At 30.9% G+C, this 23,163-nt stretch overlaps 2 protein-coding genes across 8 annotated transcripts in view; one reads left to right on the forward strand and one right to left on the reverse strand.

Moving 5' to 3' along the window:
- Positions 1-1,341, forward strand: part of Cngl (Cyclic nucleotide-gated ion channel-like) — a 444,433-nt gene extending 443,092 nt beyond the window's left edge. The window contains exon 29 of the mRNA XM_076400452.1: positions 1,252-1,341. Within this exon, the coding sequence (XP_076256567.1) occupies positions 1,252-1,255 (4 nt within the window). The 3' untranslated portion in view covers positions 1,256-1,341. The remainder of the gene's footprint in view (positions 1-1,251) is intronic.
- Positions 1-23,163, reverse strand: part of LOC143193962 (cholesterol transporter ABCA5) — a 77,082-nt gene that overhangs the window by 10,091 nt on the left and 43,828 nt on the right. For all 7 annotated transcript variants that reach the window (XM_076400443.1, XM_076400442.1, XM_076400444.1 and 4 more), the window contains exons 4-15: positions 15,863-16,050; positions 15,094-15,322; positions 14,359-14,588; positions 14,118-14,304; positions 11,191-11,334; positions 10,982-11,132; positions 10,844-10,920; positions 10,644-10,787; positions 6,449-6,739; positions 6,238-6,387; positions 1,979-2,114; positions 1,630-1,914 (exon numbers count right to left, since the gene is read on the reverse strand). In XM_076400443.1, coding sequence (XP_076256558.1) covers positions 1,630-1,914; positions 1,979-2,114; positions 6,238-6,387; positions 6,449-6,739; positions 10,644-10,787; positions 10,844-10,920; positions 10,982-11,132; positions 11,191-11,334; positions 14,118-14,304; positions 14,359-14,588; positions 15,094-15,322; positions 15,863-16,050 — 2,212 coding nt within the window. The remainder of the gene's footprint in view (positions 1-1,629; positions 1,915-1,978; positions 2,115-6,237; positions 6,388-6,448; positions 6,740-10,643; positions 10,788-10,843; positions 10,921-10,981; positions 11,133-11,190; positions 11,335-14,117; positions 14,305-14,358; positions 14,589-15,093; positions 15,323-15,862; positions 16,051-23,163) is intronic.

Raw genomic sequence — 23,163 nt, forward strand, 5'->3', positions numbered from 1 at the left:
CTTCGCTAATTTATATTGATTATATTTGTAAATAAGACGCATACAATCTTCATAAAATAATTCATTTCTATCATATTTATCGTTTTTAAAACATGTATACACATGTATATTAGATTATTTATTAAAGGGTTAGGTGAGTTTTTTTAAATATTATTAAATAGTACAATACGTCCAGAATATTGCCTCAAAATTTCCGCCCATCAGGCCATATGTACCTGTCGCGTTCCTGCTATATTTTAAAGCGACTGTTTAGCTATTGTTTTTTCTATTTTTTCCCGCTTGCCCTAACTTTTTGAGGACAACTTATTTGAAATATTTTAGTTTATTGTTGCTACTTGAGTCAGGAGGCTTCTTTGAAGTTATATGCTTGGAACAAAACTGAACATAGCAGAGTTTGAAGTATGACGAGATGGTCATTTTGAAAAATTAAATGTAGAGTCAATCATCCAAAGACAAAATATTAATATTAAGTATCATCAATCATTGCAATTTTTGAACGTTCCTTATGGCTTCAATATGGCCTTAAGTACAATAAATTATATTGCTTGTGAAGACTCTACAATATATTCTGGAATTAACAAACCCATTTATGAAGAAATCAGCAAAGAAGAGCTTGTGAAGCGGTGTATTGATTACTTTGCGTAGAATAATAATGAAGATTTAAAAATTATTTCAAAAATAGTTCTTGTTGGTTCAAAGACAGCCGATATTGTTGTATTTGTCGCTGCCGGTATCTTCAACGAAGGAATCTCAGCTTTATTTTCTTTTAAGCATGGTATGGATTTGAAACGCGATTGAAACAAACACGAGTATACCTAAAAGAGGATGATAATCGCATACTTGTAGCCGAATAAAGCTGATGCCTGAAAAGCAAGATTTCGTTACAGACAAGAACAAAACGATACTCTGGATATTGCCTCTGAAACAGGTTCTCTACTTTGTAGCATCTCAATCGATGATTTTATGTAAACTTATAAAAACGTCTGCATGTTGTTTCAACTCAAAACTTTAATAGCGTTTTTCTCAAAACTCTATTTTTGCAGTTATTTTATTCAATATTATATTGTTCTTCAAAATATTATTATCTAATGCTTGATTAAACGATTTTCTTATCGTAACTTATTTTACGAGGCATTACCTGGTGAAAATTTGACTAAAAAATGGGACTTTTACCAAAAATCCACATTATTTTTTTAAGCTCGTACAGTTTTATATATCTACTAATACAAAATATTTGTTTTTTTATCTAAGATGAACTAGTCACAAATTATCCTAACCACTCCGAGACAATTTTTTTTTTGAAAGATGAAGAGAGATGAATTTCCAAAAAAAGTATTATAGATAAAGATAGTATCTTAGTTACAGAAGCACAGTAAAACAACTAAGCAGAAAATAATCTATTGACATAAAGGATCAATAAATCACTTATCTCACAAAACACTCCAAAAAATATTAAGTATTAATATTAGTAGAGATAAATTATAATCAGAACTTGAAAAAAATAATAAAACTGCTTTAATAAATTATTCAAAACGAGTTTTTGATTCGTATTAATCAATATACTCGTATTAACTTTAATAAGGAATTGGAAAAACCTTGAAAAATGATTGATGCAGAAAATACTCTTACCCATTTTGCTGTTTTTATTGTTGATTTCTTGCTCAATCGCACTGAAAAGTGGGGCGAAGTTATCGACAGCGTTATGAGGTAAAATGAAGCTTAATTCCCGACCGTGTCTTCTCGCTTTCTCCGCCTTCGAGACGTGAGTGGTCACCAACCTGGCAATAGCTTGCTCCTTCGGGTTACCTTCTAGCACCAAAGTTAGATGATAACCAATCCCGAATTTGTTCTTCAAGAATAACGAACTTCCACAGCACCGTATGCTTCCTTTGGAAACTACCGCTTTTCTATCGGCTATTGAAAATATATTGAATGAGCATATATTATGGAAATGAAAGTATTTCTGGAGCAAACATACCTAATATGTCAGCTTCATCCATGAAATGCGTAGTCAGTAAAATAATTTTTCCATGGCGACGATTTTGAAGCAAATTCCACATGTGCCTTCTGGAGTATGGGTCAACACCAGCTGTTGGTTCATCCAATATTATAATCTAAAACAAAATATTTTCTCCCAAATGTTTTCGCAATTTTTAGAAATATTTATAGTGTAGGTACCATTTGATAGTTTTCTAGTACTGGACATACAATTAATACATGACAGTCATGAAATCGATAAGTTTCTTACGGAACCATGACAAAATTATTAAAATTAATTTGAAGGAATATGAGGAAAATGATGTAATTTGTGTTAAGTTGCGTCAAATATTTCCACAACTATATTCATATTAAAACTGACTTAATTTACTATCTGAAAACTTCAAATTACAAATCTACAAAACACTAATAAGATTTAAAACATGTCAGTAGTGGCTACGCTGAGCCCAACCGACATTTGGTAAACTTCGGTAGTTTCCGCCTAATTTTGCGACGTTGCCATTTAGCAACGATCGAGAAGTGGCATTTTTAGTTTGAAGTTTAAACTGGTGAGATATCTAGTATCACTAGATTGTTTATATAACAAATAAAAAGCTATTAATGTTATTCTTTAATTTCTGTAAAATTTAGTTTATCGTTATTTTACATATGCTGTTACATCAAAGTATTTATTAGCCGGCTTGGTGGCGCAGTGGTAAAGGCGATGGGAGGATCCTCCTACTGTTGCGATAGCCGCGGGTTCGAATCCTGCTGGGCCATGGTCATAAATTTATGTTTGTGATTGTTTAAAATTTGTGAATGTTCTAGACAAGGGTGTAGAATACGACAAGGAAAATGATCACAGTCACGCCAGTAACCAGGCTGGGTAAGACCGGATGTCTTCTGGGATGATTTCTAAACTTGGTCACTCGCCAGTCTGTAGACTTAATGCTGCGGACCGAGGTTCGGAGCCCACTTTAAACTTTAGGTCCAGCCTAGTTCAGATTTGGATTTATGTAATAGGTAATAATGGATAAGGTATTTAATTGTAAATACTGTCAAACTGATTGCTGGTTGTTAAAATAACGTTGGATTCAATTCCATAGTTAATTCATTCATCTAAGCCTGTAAAAATATAAGTTCAGGGATATATCACTCGATGTGCTCTGTATGATTGAGAAAATTAAACAAGAAGCATTAAATGATTATTTATATATAATATTTATATATAAAGTAACTTTGGTTTGTTATTGTAATATTTATATATACGAAAATAAATTATATTTGATATCATATATATTGTCTTACTCATTTCCTTATTCACTGAATTTTTATAATAAGTTTTTGACATTTCTTTATCATGCAATGTTTATAAATTTATAAATAAATTATATTTTTTATTGCTCATCTTATTTTTCTCCTACAACAAAAACTCTTTTAAAACTAAATGTTTTTATAAAAAATTCTTGGTATTACTATTAATGTATTATAGAAGATCACATTGTAATAATAAACTTATTAAATCTTATCAATCAAATTAAACTCATGAAAGTGAATATTAATTTAAAGAGATATTTTAGGTTATACATTTATTGTGTTGTGGCTGTACATTAAAATATTTATTATACTCAATATGTCTTTAGATAATATAGTAATTTTATAAAATTTTCAATTAATAACATAGTTCTATCTGACTGTCCAATTTGGCATGCTATACGTTCAAATATAACAATAAATAAATAATAAGTATCAATTGAACCTATATAATACGTTTCAGCTTTCAAATTCTATTTATGTTAATAAATTATACATGAACTAACAATAAATGTATTAATGTGGTTTACGCTAATACGTACATCTGTTTGAATATTTTAATATGAATATAGCAATTATCTATTTGATATTAAATTATGATTTATATTTTGAGGGACGCAAACCAACTCATGCTTTAAACGGAAATCTAAATTAGTGGGGTATTATGTATCAAATTATCAGTTTTAATTAAATGCGCATATGGGTACAAATCAATACGGATAAATTATTCAACAATAAATCATTAAATTCTATAAAATGTGGCTAAATTTGCAATTATTAAAATGTAAGTGATTCAAGCAAATATACTCAATTGCCATTAAAAGGTCCTTTAAACCAGTATTTGGTTTACAAAGTATCTCTTTATCAAGTACCAATAGTGTAAATTGGTTCTTTATAAATTGTTATAAAACATATAGAGTTCGGACTTTCCATTTAAGCTTTTCAATGTATAATTTTACGAATTTTTACAAGATTCACATGCGCGTCCTCGTACATTTTCAATATACGTTTACAATTTTTACTTTCAACACTACATTTACTATTAAAAAAAATAATAAATAAAATAAGATGAAAACTTCAACAGAAAAAAACATATTAATATGTGATATTGATCTATACCGCTAATACTTGGATGTAATGTTCTGAGGTATTAAATAAACATGACGAATTATTTTAAACAATCTGGTTTTATTTAACTAGGTGACGTCTTATTTTATTATACATGAAACATGTAGAGTTAGTATATAGGTGTATATAGCAGTTATGAGATAGACTTATGACAAACAATTCTACAGATTCAAGAGATTATAAATGTGAATGCAATATTTACAGTTATTCTGAAAAAGTTGTGTTTATTGTGGAATATATTTTGTATAATTTTAATTATAACATGATACGTAGTATACTACCATCGACAAATGCACATGCTTTACTATTACTGACCTTTGAAATTAAAAACAATGGATAAATATAAAAATATATGCTAAAGACGTTTCACCAGTGAAATATAAATATATTAATATTGACTAGTACATTGAATTTAAACTTTTACCAATAATTGATGATGCTGAACGCTCTAATTACCCCAAATAGGCAGTTGTTTTGAAATCCCCATCTAGTGTAAGAGAACCACAAATTGAAGTTGCGCGAGATATCAATAGAAAAAGAACAGAAACACCTTAAAGATATCAGAAAGAAAATAAAAATATTATGTATTAAAACCTAAATGCACCTGAATCAAGAAAAAGATTATCAGCTAAGTGGACAACAGCCTATGAAAATCAAATTAATAAAAACATTCCTTATATTACATAGTTATATCCTGCATATAATAGGGGCTTGTATGTATTATAATGGCGAGAATATAAAGTATTAATATAAACAAATGTTAAACAGCGTAAATTAAATGCTAAATTTAATGATTTGGATACTTCTGCTCACAAAACAATTGTTGTCCATTTAATATTATTGAGTTGTTTAGAATATGCAGGCGCTTTTAATGCAATACTCTCAGAACTACATTATTAACCTTTTTTAATTTTTGTTGTTTTATTTAGATAAATCTGTAAATAAAACGTTACTAAAATCTTATGGTAATTCCGTTCCATTATATCCCAATAGTCAGTTTTACTTCCAAGAATTCAAAAGTGGTGATTTTGATGTCAGTAACGGCCTGGAAGACCAAAAAAAAAAAGATTTAAAAAAAGAAGGAAAAGAAAATAAAACGAAGAATTCCGATGTTTATCGGTCAAAAACTCAGAGTTCACTTTAGAATTTTCAGACAGCCTAAAAGTTGATCACATGAATTGACTGAAAATATTATTTCGAATCATTTCACCATTGCGGTTTTATTGCTTTCTAGGTAAAAAAAAGAGAGTTGTTTGTGCCGCATTGTGACTGACAATGAAAAGTGGATCTACTAGTAACATAATATTCATGGCCATAAAGTATTCCTGTGCATATGGTGGATGCCACATGTATTGCATGCTATTAAAGATGCCTACAGAAGTGTCTAAATGCTGCAGAAGTACGAAAATGGATCGATAATTAGATTGTTGCTAAACCAAACTCGTTCTGTCGACACCATGTTGCTATGTTGAAAGAAAGATGGTAAAATATTTTAGAAAGTGAGGGATAATATTTTTATTAATACATATGGCACCACTGTTTCTCAATATAACTTTTAAAGTAAAAAAATTATCAGCACTCATGCTATTAATCAGTATAGTACTCATGCATTTAATATTATACTTGTTATATATGTCATATGGGATTGATATAAAAATAATTTAGCAACCAAATTTTTTTCTCAAAACGAATAAACATAGACAGCTGCAAACAAAATTGAAAAAAACTAACTGACAAACGATGACGATACGAATGATATCTAATGTCATAGAGAAAAAATATAGCATTCCAAAAGATATGTGTTATTTCTAATATTACCTTGGGATCTCCAATGATAGCTATACCAACTGATAGTTTCCTCTTCTGTCCTCCACTAAGATGTATTGCGGAAGTGTTCGCCTTCTCGGTTAGGTCTATATCCTTTAAAGTCTTCTTCACTTCCTCTTCAATTTTCGAAGATGGAATACCCTTAAAATTTACACGAGTTTATATAATTATCGAACCAGTATATTCAATTCGAAATTACTACCTTTACGTTAGCAAAAAATTCCAAATGCTCTTTCGGTGTTAGATTATCAAAAAGTATATCGTGCTGAGGGCAAACGCCAGTCATCCGTCTCACTTGGTCCATCTCGTTTTGATTTCTCACGTCGTATCCGAAAATATAAGCCGTCCCAGAGGTAGGTGACGTAAGTCCAGTTAAAATATTGAATAAGGTCGTTTTCCCAGCGCCGTTATGACCCAAAATTGCAGTAATATGTCCTTGGTATATTGTCAAATTGATACCATTAATAGCTTTAATTTCCGGTTTCCTAAAATGCTGCAAACATTTAAACATTAATATATTCTGTGTGTTACTAAACAACAGTTCGTTGTTCCCTCCAATGATTTAATATCCGTGTAAATTGCCAATTCAAGAAAAAAATGTTAATATACTTCGAGGGATTAGTGTCTATCGATATTATGCTACTCACTATACTCTTCAGATATTGTTCATATCTTGCCCAAAAAGAAAAGTATTTTAACAGATTATTCAAGTTCAAGTTTAAAGATTTAACAACTGCTAAAGCATTACATAATATAATATAATATTATAATAAACTAAACTACCGTAAGTTCAAAATATTCAAAATTTAAAGCATCTTGAACAAATTGAAATTATTTGCATTCATTTTGAACTAATGTTCCATAATCAAACTCAAAATCGAGAACTTAAAGAAACGTGGAAAATAAATTAACTAAGTTTTTTTAACCTTTGCCAAATTTACTACATATATGACTTATCTCATCCGATCCCATCTCATCTGTCTCATTTGTTTTTTTTTCACAACAATTTCGCCAATCTACATTAGCTTTATTGTTCTATAAGAAAAACACAACTTAATCGTTCAAAGTAAATTAAAAATAAGTTTCTATTGTTCAATATAATCTTTATGAACCATAACCTACTTGTTTAAGTGGTATAATTTATGAATTCAATCCGTGAAACAAGTATCCGAAAGTCTGTTAAAATTTGCTTCTACAGCTATTATCTATACGTTTAAAGAAAATTACTATTATTAAATTTTTTGAAACAAAGAAATTTTAACATTAATTATTGATATAAAATGTTTTAATAATAATTTCAGTTTATTGATTTGCTAGTTTGGAGGCAATCCAAAATCAAAATTCCTGTTGTAACAAAGCATATTTGATCTTTGTCGATTTTTAGACCCAAAATATATAATAACATTTACAGCACTTCTGATCTTCTACAAATCACATTCGTATATATGGTTTTTATTATTTTCATGAAGTTTTTCGGAACCCAAAACATTTATAGAATTCACACATTTTTCGGTTTAATTAAATAAAGCTAAAATATTAACTAATATAAAACGACGAACTTAACAGCGCCATCTCTTGACGAACATAAAGCTTATATAGCTTATTGTATATTTAAAGAAAAAGCTCTACTTCAAGTTCATATAGCACTATGATTTCTTCCCATTCGCACTTGATTAAGCGCTTAACATTGAATTCCATTAAATTGCTTCTATTAGATCACTAATTTGAACAATATCAATCTCTCTTAACCATATATAACAAAAGTACATATATATATATATATATATATATATATATATATATATATATATATATATATATATATATATATATATATATATATTGATTTGTACTCTTGATTCAACAAGTTATCATTGCTTTCCGCAAAGTAAAATAGTTTTAGTCTAAAATAAATATTGTTTTTAAATCCTTATCCATTTTATAACTGGCGCAGTCGACAGGATTCTGGAGAGATCATAAGTCAGAAGGATAAAATAGAAGGTGATAATCTCTTTTGAAATTTTGGGCATAATAAAACGGAAAACGCCCATATAAAGCAAACTGGAATAGCACTCTTATCGATGGCACAAAATATGTAAAAAAACCCACTGGGCTAAGAGTTTAGCTCGCCGATAATAACGTAATAGTATCGAATTTCACCGTGGCTAAAGATTTAAAAATAAAATAAAGGATAGTGTCCGTTAACATTAAGTGAGTGTATTCGAAATAACAATATCGATTTAATTTTATGTCTGATAAAGATATTGTTTTGTATAGACAATATATCATTGTATTGAAGGTAATTCTAAAAGTTGTTAAGATTTTTCTGTAAATTTTAGTGGTATTGATTTAGTAACTTATCATTTGTAAATTATTCTCTTTGCTCTGTTATGATAGTGTAGCGACCTTGAAGCATGTCGAATTTTACATCGTGGAATAACGGTCTACAAAATACCTAGAAATATAATCCCAGATTTTGAATAAGGGCGGGGTGCCGGCAGCGCCAACTAGAACCCGATAACGAATAGCTGGCGGCAGCCCCGAGACGTTTATCTGGGATGTTATTGAAGGGTATTTCGATTCATTCAGTGCTCAACCATCGTTTGGTTTAGACGTGCCACTATCGACTGCCCAAGCCTCGTCTCCAGGTAACACCGCTGCCATCCGTTTTATCTAATTGTATTTTTCACATTTTTTCATATAGCCAATAAATAACGGTCACATAATGTAAACACCAAATTTAATTTCGTTTTATCTCCATTCACCAAGCCACATCATATACCCTAAAGTGGTGACCCCGACGTGATCTTTCGCAAAATTGGGTTTGGAGTCGTGAATGGAGGGTACGTGCAACATAGTGTATTTTACGTGGCCGTTATATTTTTTGTTTCAAAATGTTCAATATTTTTAATTGGATTCGTTTTCCATTTTGCCTTCAATATTCCTTTTCATTTTATTCCTATTTTTTTTCAAATTCCTTCTATATTAGATTCTAAATTTTATTTTAGTGCTGGAACAATGAAGCTTCAATTCCATTTCATTATTTCCAATTCATTTTTTTTTAAATTTTTTTGTCAAAATTTTCTTTCACAATCTTTTGAACTCATAGATATTTTTACATCACTGCTTAATCATCAGCGTCTCGGCTAAACATTTCTTTCGACGCTATGTTTAAATCATAATATCTTCCTTCGCTCGCCGTCTCCGTCATAATGGCAGACATTTTGATTTGAAAGGCTTTGGGCAGCTTCGATCGGATACCGTCGTAATTTGTTTTTTTTTAATTACCGTAACCTATATGACTACGAATTAGTCACAGAGCAGCTCCAGAAGTTAGGTGCCGATTGCAGTCACCGTAGACTCGTCATGTCTTCGCCGAGGTACCAGAATTGCTAACGTCTCGTCGTCGAAGAAAATAAGCTACCACGTCGTCGAACAATCGATCCTCCCACAGAGTCGATTACAGGAGCCCTGTCCGAAAAATAGCTTGTTCTCAACGTCGTCGATGGACCACATTCAAGTGCCAAAGCGACGATGTAGCAAAGTAGGACCGAAAGATATCAACAGCCGTACCAGATCGCAACCATACCAACCACAACCGTTTCGATTTATCATATTTTTCAAAGCCATTTTCATGCAGCACATTTTGTTTGGTGTATAATTTTTTTTGTATTTGATATTTTTTCATACATTTTTGTATTTTTGTTGCTTGGAGTAATTTTATGTAAAATTCTGGCAGGGGAGTATTGTAGCGACCTTGAGGCATGTCGGATTTTACATCGTGGAATTACGGTCTACAAAATACCCAGAAATATAACCCCAGATGTTGAATACAGGCGGGGTGCCGGCAGCGCCATCTAGAACCCGATAACGAATAGCTGGCGGCAGCCCCGAGACGTCTATCTGGGATTTTATTGAAGGGTATTTCGATTCATTCAGTGCTCAACCATCGTTTGGTTTAGACGTGCCACCATCGACTGCCCAATCCTCGTCTCCAGGTAACACCGCTGCCATCCGTTTTATCTAATTGTATTTTTCACATTTTTTTATATAGCCAATAAATAACGGTCACATAATGTAAACACCAAGTTTCATTTCGTTTTACCTCCATTCACCTAGCCACATCATATACCTTAAAATAGAAACATGATTAATTTAATACATTGTACTGAAGTCTCGACCACAGGGAACTATTTTAATTAACCATAAAATCAGCTCATTAAAAACCAGTCGAATGAGCTAGTTACGATTAAAACTAGTCAGACGGAAAATGGCGACTGAAACAGTCGACAGTAGAAATAGAGAATTTCTATACAATCGATAATTCCCAACGCTACTAATAAATATACTACCATATATCATTTATAGTTTCACATAATAAAGATTAATTAACTTACTTGAAACGACTTGTATAGATCCACAATTTTAATTGCCTCTTTTCCTTTCATTTCCCTTGGCACGGGCTCAAAATCTGTCAGACCTTCTTCACCAGTATTTAACGATCCTACGGAGCCGACTGACTCTCCATTTGTCAAGGGAATCTTCAAACAAGAAAAAAATTAATAACACTCGAACTATAAATTATTACGTCCTTTACTTTATCCGCCGGCCGCTTCGAACACCAAAACAACGGACTGAAACAGAAAAATGGCGACCTCTTGACCCCGTGCTCACCTGAAAATCGAACAGCGTATTTGTTTGTGACGTGTATACGAAATAAAATGTGTTCTATTACTCGGTATGACGTTATCCAAGTAATACGCTATCAATCCGTATAACACTACATCCACAGCCATCATGATTAAACTGCCGCCAAAGGGCATATCTGGTCCATCCCAAACGTTTGATATATTTACACCCTGGCCTGCCAAGTCCATAAGTAAAGCCTGTGGAAAACAAATTCTGAAATAGGAAACAAACACAACTAGATAAATTTGATGTTACCTTATCCATAGCTAAGGCAAATCCAGCGGGACTGATCAAAGATACTATCCAAAGAGCCACTGAGCTCGAATCTCTCGCGAATACTTGTATGAAGTAAAATAAGCTCAAGATTGTGACAGCAAAATTACCTAATATTCCAGCCGTCTATAAAAAATTTAAATATAATATTATTTCCAGAACGAAAATGATTAAAATACATCTAAACAATATAATAAACAATATAAACTGTCCACTGTCAATAAGCTTTAACAATAGAATCCTACTATGAATAGAATTCTGGAAAGTGGACTCTCCAGTATAATCAACCGTAAATGTCAGTGAATCGTGACATCATTTGTTTATAATGAAACTAACGCGTTGTAACACACTTGATTACTACGCTAAACGTGGAAATCATTTATATTCTGATTAAAATTGAGTACCATTAATTTCCCATGTGCCCTTCAAGCGAATGCATTTTCTATTTAAATTAGATTAGTTAAAAGAAATCCAATAGATGGCTTTAATAAATTATATTCCGCGCTATAAAGTCCGATTTACACTATGGATGGCACTAGAAAAGTGACATTTTAAATGGTTGATTCAGTTCTGTTTAAATTCCCGTGAAAAGATGCACGTCAGCAAAGATAAAATGGGCCATACTTTACAGTTTATCTTCAATAAAGGAGAAAACGCCTTTATTATTAAAAAAAAGTCATTTGATGGAAAGCGTAAATGTCGATATATGATAATACATGTACTCAATTACCAGGAACTTTATATGGTAGCAAACCCCTTCTAGACACCTATAAAATACATTAGATTGTAAATAAGTAAATTAGATCATTTTCAACTACTGATTGACATTTTCTTATTGCTTGGAACAGATTTGAATAGCTGCCCAACTTCTTGGTCCTCCTTCCATATATTAAACGGTTTTGCGAAAATTCAGCATAGTTAAATCTTATATGGAGAAATAAATTTTAGGCCTAAAACTTTTATATAATATGTGTTACAAATAAATCAAGCAACCAGGAATAGCTGTCAGATAAGTGACACAAAGTATATAAACAAATATTTTAGGCGCTGCCAGCTCCAATTCTTGTACGTAAATCAACTACAGATGCGTAATTTTTAAAAACAAAATCTGGCGGAAGACATATTCCTAAATTTTACATTTGAATCGATATTAAAACGGAAAGTGTGTTAAAACAAAAAACGGTAAAGATTTTGTATTACCTCCTGTTCTTCTCGTACTGTTGGAACTATTGCAGACTTTGGATAATAAGCGATTAAGAATATTACGATCAAGTTATCAATAATTCTTCTTTTATTATATTTTTGTCGGGAGAAGAAATTAATATGTCTGCTTTTTCAGAAGCTATATATTTCGGTAAAGAAAAACTAACATCCCAACATAGATTAATAAAATTCGAGAATAACAAGAATGATCTGCCCTCGCTGTTTACAAGATATTTACATTTTCGGTGAACAGAGAACAGCTGAGAAAAGTTTTTCTTATCCAAGAACTGATAGTAATTGGTTTGGTTCTGAAGACATAGTGTATCATTGCACTAGTGCTAATTCTCAAGGTTATTAAGATTTTCTGTAAATAACTGTGGTATTAATTTCTAATCCATTTTAGGTTTCATTAGTAAATGCCTTTGTTGACGAAGCTTTAACTGAATGTTGCAGATAATAAATACATTAATTTGTGCACAAAGAGTTAACATAAATATTACAAATAATATTAACAATGATATAATAACTTTACAAAATTTTAAAGAATTTTAACCTTAGAATTTTATAGAAATTCTTCATTTGTTGTTGAGTTTTAAGTTCTTTAGTTAGACAAAATATAAAAACCATATGAATACATGAAACTAACTCCATAATTTGCATAGATGAAACACATAGAAGGAAGTTTTGAAAAATAGATAGTCCATTTATAAATTGTAGAAAATATATTACTTAATTGTGTTCGTTGTTGTTTTTATATACATGTCAAATATCAATTTATCAATATCAATTTCAAAATTGATTTACTTACAATATTCGGTGTTTTAAAATACAAATATGTATTACTTCATTTATTATTACCTATTTATGTCTATAACATATAAGTAAAGAAAGATAATTTACATTTATATTTGATGCTCTGAAGTTTTAACAGTTCTGAAAATAATCTTACTTATGATACTTTTTGAATATTGAAACTTAATTAAAAATAGATTTAATTAAATATTATTTAAAAAATTTGAGTGTTAGTTTTTGAGATAGTTTGCAAATATTTTAATATGTTTTAATATACAGACAATTATTATTTTAATTAATGTAATATAACAAATACATTTATAAACTATATTGAAAATACTGTGAAAACATATTTTAGTAACATATCATTTTTAAATAATTCCCCTTACTCTATTATAAGAAAAACATGGTTAACTTAATAAATTGTGGTCGAATTTCGCACTAACGTTTATAAATTGTTTAAAACGATCTGGTGGAAGGTTGCCATAATACGAAGTGGCTGGCAGTTGAAAACGTGATTTGTCATATTACCCCCTAAACAGTTTCCAAAAATTGACCAAATTATGATCATTTTTGCATTGACATTTGCTACCTTTCATTCATTGCCACCGATTTATCATAATAGCCAATTATTCTTACCTGTAAATATTTCCCGCTAACAGAACTTGGTCTATAATATATATGATATAATATATTATTTTAAAACATGTTAAAAATATTGTTCTTAGTCATATTTTACTAATTTTACCTAAATTAAAGTCTACAAATCGAATCATATTGAAAAATTCGCAGTGAATGGTAGCAAGTCCATCTATTAGAAATTTCAATATTCATTCTACAGTTTCAAAAAAAAAATTATTCTTATTCTAACATACTCCATTTGCTAAATGGCTCTAATAAAGGAAAGTACTTACCCGTGATTTATCAAAAAACGGTGTTATCATAAAGCCAAACATGATAATGCTCAACGAGTACATAAAAATCAACAGAAACACCATGACAAAGCTGGTGTTCGTGAAAATATTCAATGTGAAAACCAAGGAACAGTATATTATTGTCAAGAGCAGTACAAAGATTGCGTATATGATGAACCAAGATAACCTAAAATGTGAGTAATTTTATAACCTAATTTATCAACAGTAATAACTAACTTACCAGAAGACTGAGTCGTATAACCCCATGATTTTCATGCCTTCTTTAATTTTCTTTTCCTTTTCCCCCACTATTAATATAAGTAAATATGTTATAAACTGGGATAATGCAATAACGGTGTAAAATGGTATCAATACACGCACTATCACCATCCAATTCCCCGTGTGAGAGGCCTTTGGAAACATCTCCAGCATTATACTTGGAACGTCCAAATCTTCGATACCAGCATCTAACTAAAAGAATATATTGATAACAAACCACACCACAAGGTTGACAGCTAAGAGCAAAAAATTATCAGATGCTTGCTTGTATTTTGATCAGCGATATCTATTGGTAAAAATGCGAAGTATCAAAATAAAGAATTGTTAAACGACCTAATCTAACTGTTCAATTCGAAGACAAATACCCAACCCAAAGACTCAAATAAATTTCAGACAGCTTAACAGTTGACGAATTAACTGTTTCCAAGCGTTTACATGCGATGATACAGATTCAAAAGAAGGGAAAATGATTACCACGCGAGTTGTTTCAAAATTATCTTTGGAATTGTTTCAATATCGGGACTTCATTACTTGCAGTCTAAAAAGGGGCCAGTAGCGTATTGTGTCTGACGATCAAAACCGCATCTACTACGACAATCCCAAGTACAACAAACCATTGGTTAGTCCAGGAGAAGCAAAAAATTAGAATACGTGCAAGCACCTAATACTTTAAATCATCTAAATTGTACATCCTTACTCTTATTTTAGTAAAATCTATTAATGCTTGTAGAGCAAGGAATCCAGAATAATAGTACTGGTTAACGGGACAACTTTCGCCAACTTCTATCGCCTCAGGTAATACAGGCGTTGGTACTCCCGGTACGTGCTGCCAAAAGGAATTGTACTCCCTACAGTTAGCTGGAGAACTGAACAATTGGGTCGTAGGAGGAGTACCGTAAATATTTGGATTTGTTCGTATTTCATAACTAGAAAAAAAAATTAGTTGTTTTCAAATGAAAATATAGTCCTTCCAATAAAACAGTAGTGAGTACACCACACATCCACTTGGACTTTTATTTTTATTCCTACTATTTCCTGCTTTATAACCTCTAATTATTATCACTAATGCTTTGAAGAATTTTGTCTAACCGAGCAAATTCGGTTACATGTTCCGAGATATCAGACAGCATTCTGTCTCTTTTTAACTAGATCACTTTAATTACTAAAATGAGAAGGAAACTGACTGTTTTATTGAAATGACTATATTTATAATTGTATTACATAATTTTATTTAACAAATCAATTAATGATTTTCGAATAATATTTTGTTGGTTAATTAATTATAATTTCATTCTTATTTTGAAATATTTTTTCAAATCTTATGAATTAGTTTCTAATTGCATCTATTAATTAAGGTACAGTTCAATTGTTTGTTTATAATATTTTTAATAAATTCTGATTTTACTCTATGTATTCCAATAGTATAATATAGAAATATTAAAGACATTACTTATAGTAATCATTACCTCAGAGGGCTATTAATTGGATCTGAATTTTGAAATATGACTGCGATTGAAATATCGTTGGGTTCCATCCAATAGGCAGTTAAGAGCTCTTCCATACTGGGATATATAACCCAAGCAATAGGAGGTACTTTCCGCTGTTGTTTTTCGTTGATATTATCCCATAAAACATCAATGGTCTTCAAAAAATCCTGGAACAAAGTACCAAAAATTAATAAAATATAGTTGATTCATGTTATGAAATGTAGTATTTAATTTAAATGATTCCTGATGAATATAATTAGTACTTTTAATCAGGAAATTAATTTTATTTAATCTATTTTTATTTATCAATTATTAAACGTTAAACTTAAATATATGGCATCGTAGATGAGAAAACACTTATTGACTTTTAGAATTATTCAAACAGACCCATTTTAACACCAATCACAATTTGGGCAAAACACGTGGTATTTGTCTTTAGGATAACATTTCAGAAGTATCTAAACATCTTTCGGATTTATTTATTTTGTCAGCAATTATCTTTCTTTCTAGACACTTCACATATTCAGTAAGGCTTAACTATGTTGAAAATTCCATTGGAATTTAAATGTAATTTTTGCATGAAAAAAAAATTGAAGACAAGGAATTGAAGACATTATTCGATGAAACCATCAATAGGTATCGCTATTGACTGTAACTGATGTGTTTGCGCCGAGAACTGCGCGAAAAATGGCCGGAATAAAAGTAAAACCACAACAAAATTATTCCTCAGCATGATAACGTTCCGACCATATGTTGTACAACCGGTGAAAAAATATTTAGAAACATTGAAATAAATAGGGCTACCCGCCGTATTCTCCAGATCTTGTTCCTGCTGATAACTACTTGTTCCGATATATGAGTCGTGACCTTTTGAGCAGTTCAATTCTTATGAAGATACCGAAATAATCGATCGATTCATGGATAGCCTCAAAAGATACATCCTTCTATCGAGATGGAATACGTAAATTGCCTGAAAGATGGAAAAGAGTAGAGGCTATCCACGGACAATACTTTGAATAAAATACACGGTACCGATTTACTTTGAATAAAATACACGGTACCGATTTTTCACAATAAAGCTTCAAAATAAAAAAAAATTTAAATCCTTTACAATACAATAAAATATCCATTTTATTTTAAATAATTAATCATAATTATTATTAGCTGTAAACATATGAGCATATCAGCATATAAACCTTTATAATTAAGTATCAAACATAATGGACTAACATATTCCTCAGCTAATATATTTATTTATATACAGAACAATTTTTAACGTATATAATTCACATTAATATTTATTTGATCTATAACAAGCCTGTCATCTACAGCTATATTTAGCCACAAAACTATTAGATCGATGCAAATTTTTGTAATTGGATTTCCCGTCAGTGATACGGAATATATACATTTTTTATATCGTGCCTGAACAATGATTGTACTGTTGCTTTTATATTTTAATAACCTGAACGAAGTTTACATAATGCAAAACAAAAACAGATTTTTTCAGACCAACTAATCTCGAACATTAATGAATATTGTTATTTTTTCTCTTTGTATTTACTTTTTGATATAGTCAAAAGAAGCTAGTAGCCGGCTTGGTGACGCAGTGGTAGAGGGGATGGGACGGCTGTTGCGATAGCCGCGGGTTCGGATTGTGCTGGGGCATGGTCGTGAATTTACGTTTTTGATTGTTTAAAATTTGTGAATGTTCTAGGCAAAAGTGTAATATCCGACAAGGAAAATGATCCTAGTCACGCCAGTAACTAGGCTGGGTAAGACCGGATGTCTTCTGGGATGATTTCTTCTGGATAGAAGTTGGTCACTCGCCAGTCGATAGGCTTAATACTGAGGACCGTGGTTCGGAGCCCACATTAAACTTTAGTTGGTAAAAGGAGACTTTAAAAAAATTATATATATATATATATATATATATATATATATATATATATATATATATATATATATATATATATATATATATATATATCAATACTCCTATATATCAATACTTTTTTTTAATATCGAAATATCGATATTTTTCTCGGCACTTATTCTATTGTAGACGATGTAGCAAATATTCTATGAGAGAATGCTGTGATTAAAATCGTTAATAACATAGATGTGATTCTTCAGAGATTTCAAGAGAACATCATTCAAAAGGACAAAATAAGCATATAATGTACAAAGACGGGCCTGGGACCTCACTGGTGGTGTGAGCTAAAACCCATTTGTATTGAACATTACCAAGCATTCCTTTGTAGAGGTTGCGATTATTGTCAAGTGTGAGCAATCACAGCATAATCGCTCGGATAGCTTTTTCATATCCAAATATTCATGTAAAATGTGGTGCACCAGCTAAGTTGAGATGCCTATAACTTCAGCTATATCGCATACTTTCATTCTCCGATCGTCTAATATTTTTGGTAAAATTCTAGAAGTTGTCTACTGTCGGTGGCTGTGAAACACTAGCTAAATGATGCAGCTTACTGAAAATGTGTGACAATGGCAGATGAGGGAAGCAGTGATGCATCTAATGTTACTGCGCAGAAAATTGAAAAATCACTGACTTATCAATATGCCCTCGTATGCTAACCCAGAACTTTGAAATAGCAACTTTTGCTACATAATTTAACTGAAATTAGTTGCGACAAAATAAAAAGTAATGCTTACTTCTAAATAAAATAGTATACAAAAAAACACCGTCAGTATCGGAGCAGGTAATTTGATCATTAAATATTCGGCAATAAACTTGGCCGCCTTTATTTTCCAATGACGAAAACAAAACCTTATGTCTCGTTTACGGCCGCTGTTTATGGTATTGAACTCATAACGTTTTTACTGCGGAATTATTAAAAAACTCCGTTTCAACCTTGATAACTTGAAACAGAGAGAATTTCATGTGATATAACTGAATGTTTAAGTCATTACAAGTCGATTAAAAACGAACATTTCAAGTATTTTATCAGTATACTCAATGTTACTTATTTTGTTGACGACAGCAAAAGATTATTTGATGTTAAAATTGTAAAGTGTCCTTATATTCACTGCCCAATATATTGGATCAGCCTTAATCATCAAATCTTTGCGATTTTTTAAAATTATGTTAATTACCAACTTGTCATCTGATGAGATAACAAGTCAATTGAAAAGTCCCGGGCCTGACACATAGATGGCGCTACTGAAATCCATTTTTCAGTAAGTCCTAACCCTCAAAAGATGCGTGCACAAATGACAGCTGTCGGATCATTAGTTTGTGAATTATAGCATTTTGAGTGAAGAAACTTTAGTTATTGTGAAAAAATGGATAAAAAGGAATTTCGCGTGTTGATAAAAAGTTGCTTTTCGAAGAGAAAAATTACAGTTGAAGCAAAAATTTGGCTTGATGACGAGTTTTCGGATACTGCCCCAGAAAAATCAACCATCAAAGATTGGTATGCTAAGTTTAGACGTGGTGAATAAACACCGAAGGCGATGAACGCAGTGGGCACCCAAAAGAGGTTTTTACCGACGAAAACATTTAAAAAATTAACAAAATGATTTTTTATGACCGTAAATTGAAATTGAATGAATTGAGTTAAGAGGTGATCGCCGAAACTGACGCCTATTTTTAAGCAAAGGACAAATAGTACTACAAAAATGGTATCGAAAAGTTGGAGGGTCTCTATATCAGTGTATCATCCTTGAAGGGAATTATGTTGAATAAAAAAAACTAATATTGTCAACAAAAAATATGTTTTACTATGGTAGGCCGGTGAATTTTCAATTAACCTATTAAAAGAAATATGCTTCGAACTAACTCTAACTTTTTTGAGTGTATTCCATAATAGAATCACTTCAATTTCATGTTGTAATGTTTAATTCGTGACAAAACTAAATTTCCAAAATAATCTCCATTAGAGAGAACTCGCTTTGGAGTACTTCATGTAAAACTATGCATTACACATGCATTATTTAACACTGAACTTTCAGGGTACAGAGATTTAAATTGAGCTTGAACAGTTTTAAATTTAACCCCTATAAAGATAAAATTGTTGGTGCCGAATAACGATGCTTTTAGACCGAAATAAAAACAAGATATTGTGCTCGGTCAAAAGGATTTTTAAATACCGTTAACTTTGGTTCAAGTACAAAGCTCAAAGCACATAAAATATACATTGTTTCATATTTGAATTTGAAATTAATGTTACAACGATGTATTTAAAAATTTAAAAACATGTATTAAAAATTTGTTATATTAAAAATGGGATATTTATATTATAAAAAAAATTATACATAAAGACATGATATTGTGCACCATCAAAAGGATAAATGATGTTAACTTTAATTCAAGCACAAAGTATAAAGTACATAAAATATAAATAGTTTTTTATTTGTATTCGAATTTAATGTTATAGCGATATTAAAACATTTAAAAATGTAAAAATATTTTGTATTAAAATTATATTTATGTTATAAAAAAACATTCGTTTTCTTTAGCATTTTTTTTAAGAATAAAAATCGGTTTAAGGCATTAAAGTTCAAAGTCCCTATTAAACTTGCTTTGCATTCATATGCACCTATACATAGGACAAACATATTGCTTAACGTGAGCTCCGAATCAGTTCTCAAGTTGGTTATCCTTGAGGACATCCGGTCTTACACAGCCTGGTTACTGGCGTAACAGATAATTTTGCTTGGCGGATTTTACACTGTTGTCTTTTGAACAATCACAATTATACACATTCACAAACATTAAATTTACGACTACGCCCCAGCAGTATTTAAACCAGCCACTTTCGCAACATTAGAAGGACCGTCCTTAGGCATTGACCACTGCGCCAACTAAGCCGGCCTAACATTTAAATTCCTACATTATATAAACATATACAACTTTATATTACCACTAGTATAAAGCAACTATAATTACAAAATCAAATATTATGGCAATCAGGAGCTTCAAGTCGCAAATAATAGTTTCAGCATTTTCAGTTACAACGCAAATAAAAACCCTTATAAAATAAAGACTTCACATTCAAAACTTTACTCGTTGAATAAGTATACCAAATAAAATCAATAATCATTTTCAGAATAAGGGAATAATAATAAAAACAAACATGTTGTATCCGTTTTAGACTATATGTATTGAATATCCAAAACAAATATCCATAATAAAAGAACAATTAAACAAGAAAAATATATTTGTTAAACTTATTATAAATTGTAAAAAATGTTGGTAAATTATTTTAGATAAGGTCAGGTAAAAAGGACCAGGCAAATCCAAAACGAAATAATTTAGACTAATTGCCCGTAAATTAACATACCATTGAATATTTGAACATATGATAAGTTGTTGAAACAAACTGAAACTATTACTAGTCAATGCCACTAATAGTAATTAATATAACTAACACAACATGTCACAATGTCAGTAATTAACAGTTTTAAATCTGAGTCTGATTTATTACTATTAATAATTTTCGATATTTTTAAAGTCTCCTTTTTATCTACTAGGAATTAACTCGGAACTCCTCAACATTAAGCCTCCCAATTGGCGAGTGACCTACTTAGATGTCATCCCAGAAGACATCCAGTCTTACCCAGCCTAACTACTGTCGTGACTGGGATCATTTTCCTTGTGCGATTTTACATTTTTATCTTTTTTTTTAATTATTCTTCGTGATTCCACAATCTGCCCTATTGGCAATAAGTATTTCTTATGTCTATATTAATTATACATGGTATGTAGAAAATCACTTCATTAAGCAATCCTCTGTATAAAATAGTATCTTAATTAATTAGTCTTATTATAAAGCTTATTCTAAAGTCTACATATGTCCAGTAATCAGATCAGGTGGTACTAAACGTTTTAGTCTACGCACTTCACTATCACGTCGCATATTTAGCTGATTAGCGAGTACATTGGGATGCACTGACACTTTTTCGAAGTACTTCACACAAACACGTTGAATTACATCCGTTATAGGTTCTAGAGGAATATCGCGTTGTATTACTTTATTTGAAATATAGTACAGGGCATCAACAATGCAAAACCTTATTTTGGAACCGTTGAATGATGGATATATTAGATTTGCTAGCGGTACCCTACAGTTTGATTCCATATGACCAAATAGACTTGAGTATAGACTCATACAGCAATACCTTGTTATCTAATGATAACTTGGATTTGCGCCCGATGAGCCAATACATTTGATATAATATAAGTCCAAGCTGTCTCCGTTTAGCAAGTATGTGCTTCTTCCAGGTTAAGCGTCGATCTAAATGCATACCAAGATATTTAACATGCTCTGCTTGGGAGAGTTAACCATGATTGATATTCACTGGTGGACATGTTCTTCTACGCACTGTAAACGTTCAACGCCATGTCTTCAACCATAATTGTGTATGTTCCAAGTGGGTTTGTAGGTGTATTGATGCTGTGACTGAAATCCTTATCTTAATGACAATCAAAATTATAAACAATCACAAATAAGCCAGAATATTAATTCTTTTGATAATATCTAAACTGCAATAAGCATCATCCCATCCAAAGAAGGAACTTTGTCTTCTCGTGATTTAACATTCTTGAAGTTGAGAAAAATGTGCTCTTTACGCTTACGAGTAGCAATACATAGTAATCTATTAACTTTTAAATATATGAAAATTTAAAAATCAGTTAAAAAACATTTCATGGTGAATTCGAATTTAAAATCATAAATTATAGTGAATTTACGACAAATGCCTCTAATTTCCAATAATGTTAAATATTTAAAAACTACGTTAAAAACAACTGTTATATATTTATCGTCGATTTTTTCTTTCAAATAAAAAAGAATGCGAAAGCGGTTGGAATAACTGCATATATGCAGTATTGAATTTATTTCAGAAGTGAATAGATATATCCGCGCAGGATGGAACTGACCCACTTTCCTGTCGCTCTATAGCTGGCTTTTTATACCTTCGGGTTACATGTTTGTACAACAACTGCTTTCATTAGAAAGATATAAGCAAAATAATACAAGTAAAATAGTAAAATTGGTACTTTTATTACAAAAAGCATTCACTTTCAACTATCAATAATAGTAATAATAATAATGATAGTATCATTGAATCATAACATACCAATGGTAAACGAATATTTGAATTATTTATGACTTTTGAAAAATTTTCAAACGAGTGAATCAATTTTCAAATAAATTTTCGTCCTTAACTGCAATTTACGCGTTTCAGTTCAGTGATTGTTCTTATATACAGGGGTTTGATAAAATAATAACACCAAAACCCCTGACATACGAGTATAC

This window comes from Rhynchophorus ferrugineus, unplaced genomic scaffold (genome assembly GCF_030347505.1).
Source record: "Rhynchophorus ferrugineus isolate W39M unplaced genomic scaffold, kcgeb_rfMv2 rfM3, whole genome shotgun sequence".
NCBI classification, from domain to species: Eukaryota; Metazoa; Arthropoda; class Insecta; order Coleoptera; family Curculionidae; genus Rhynchophorus; species Rhynchophorus ferrugineus.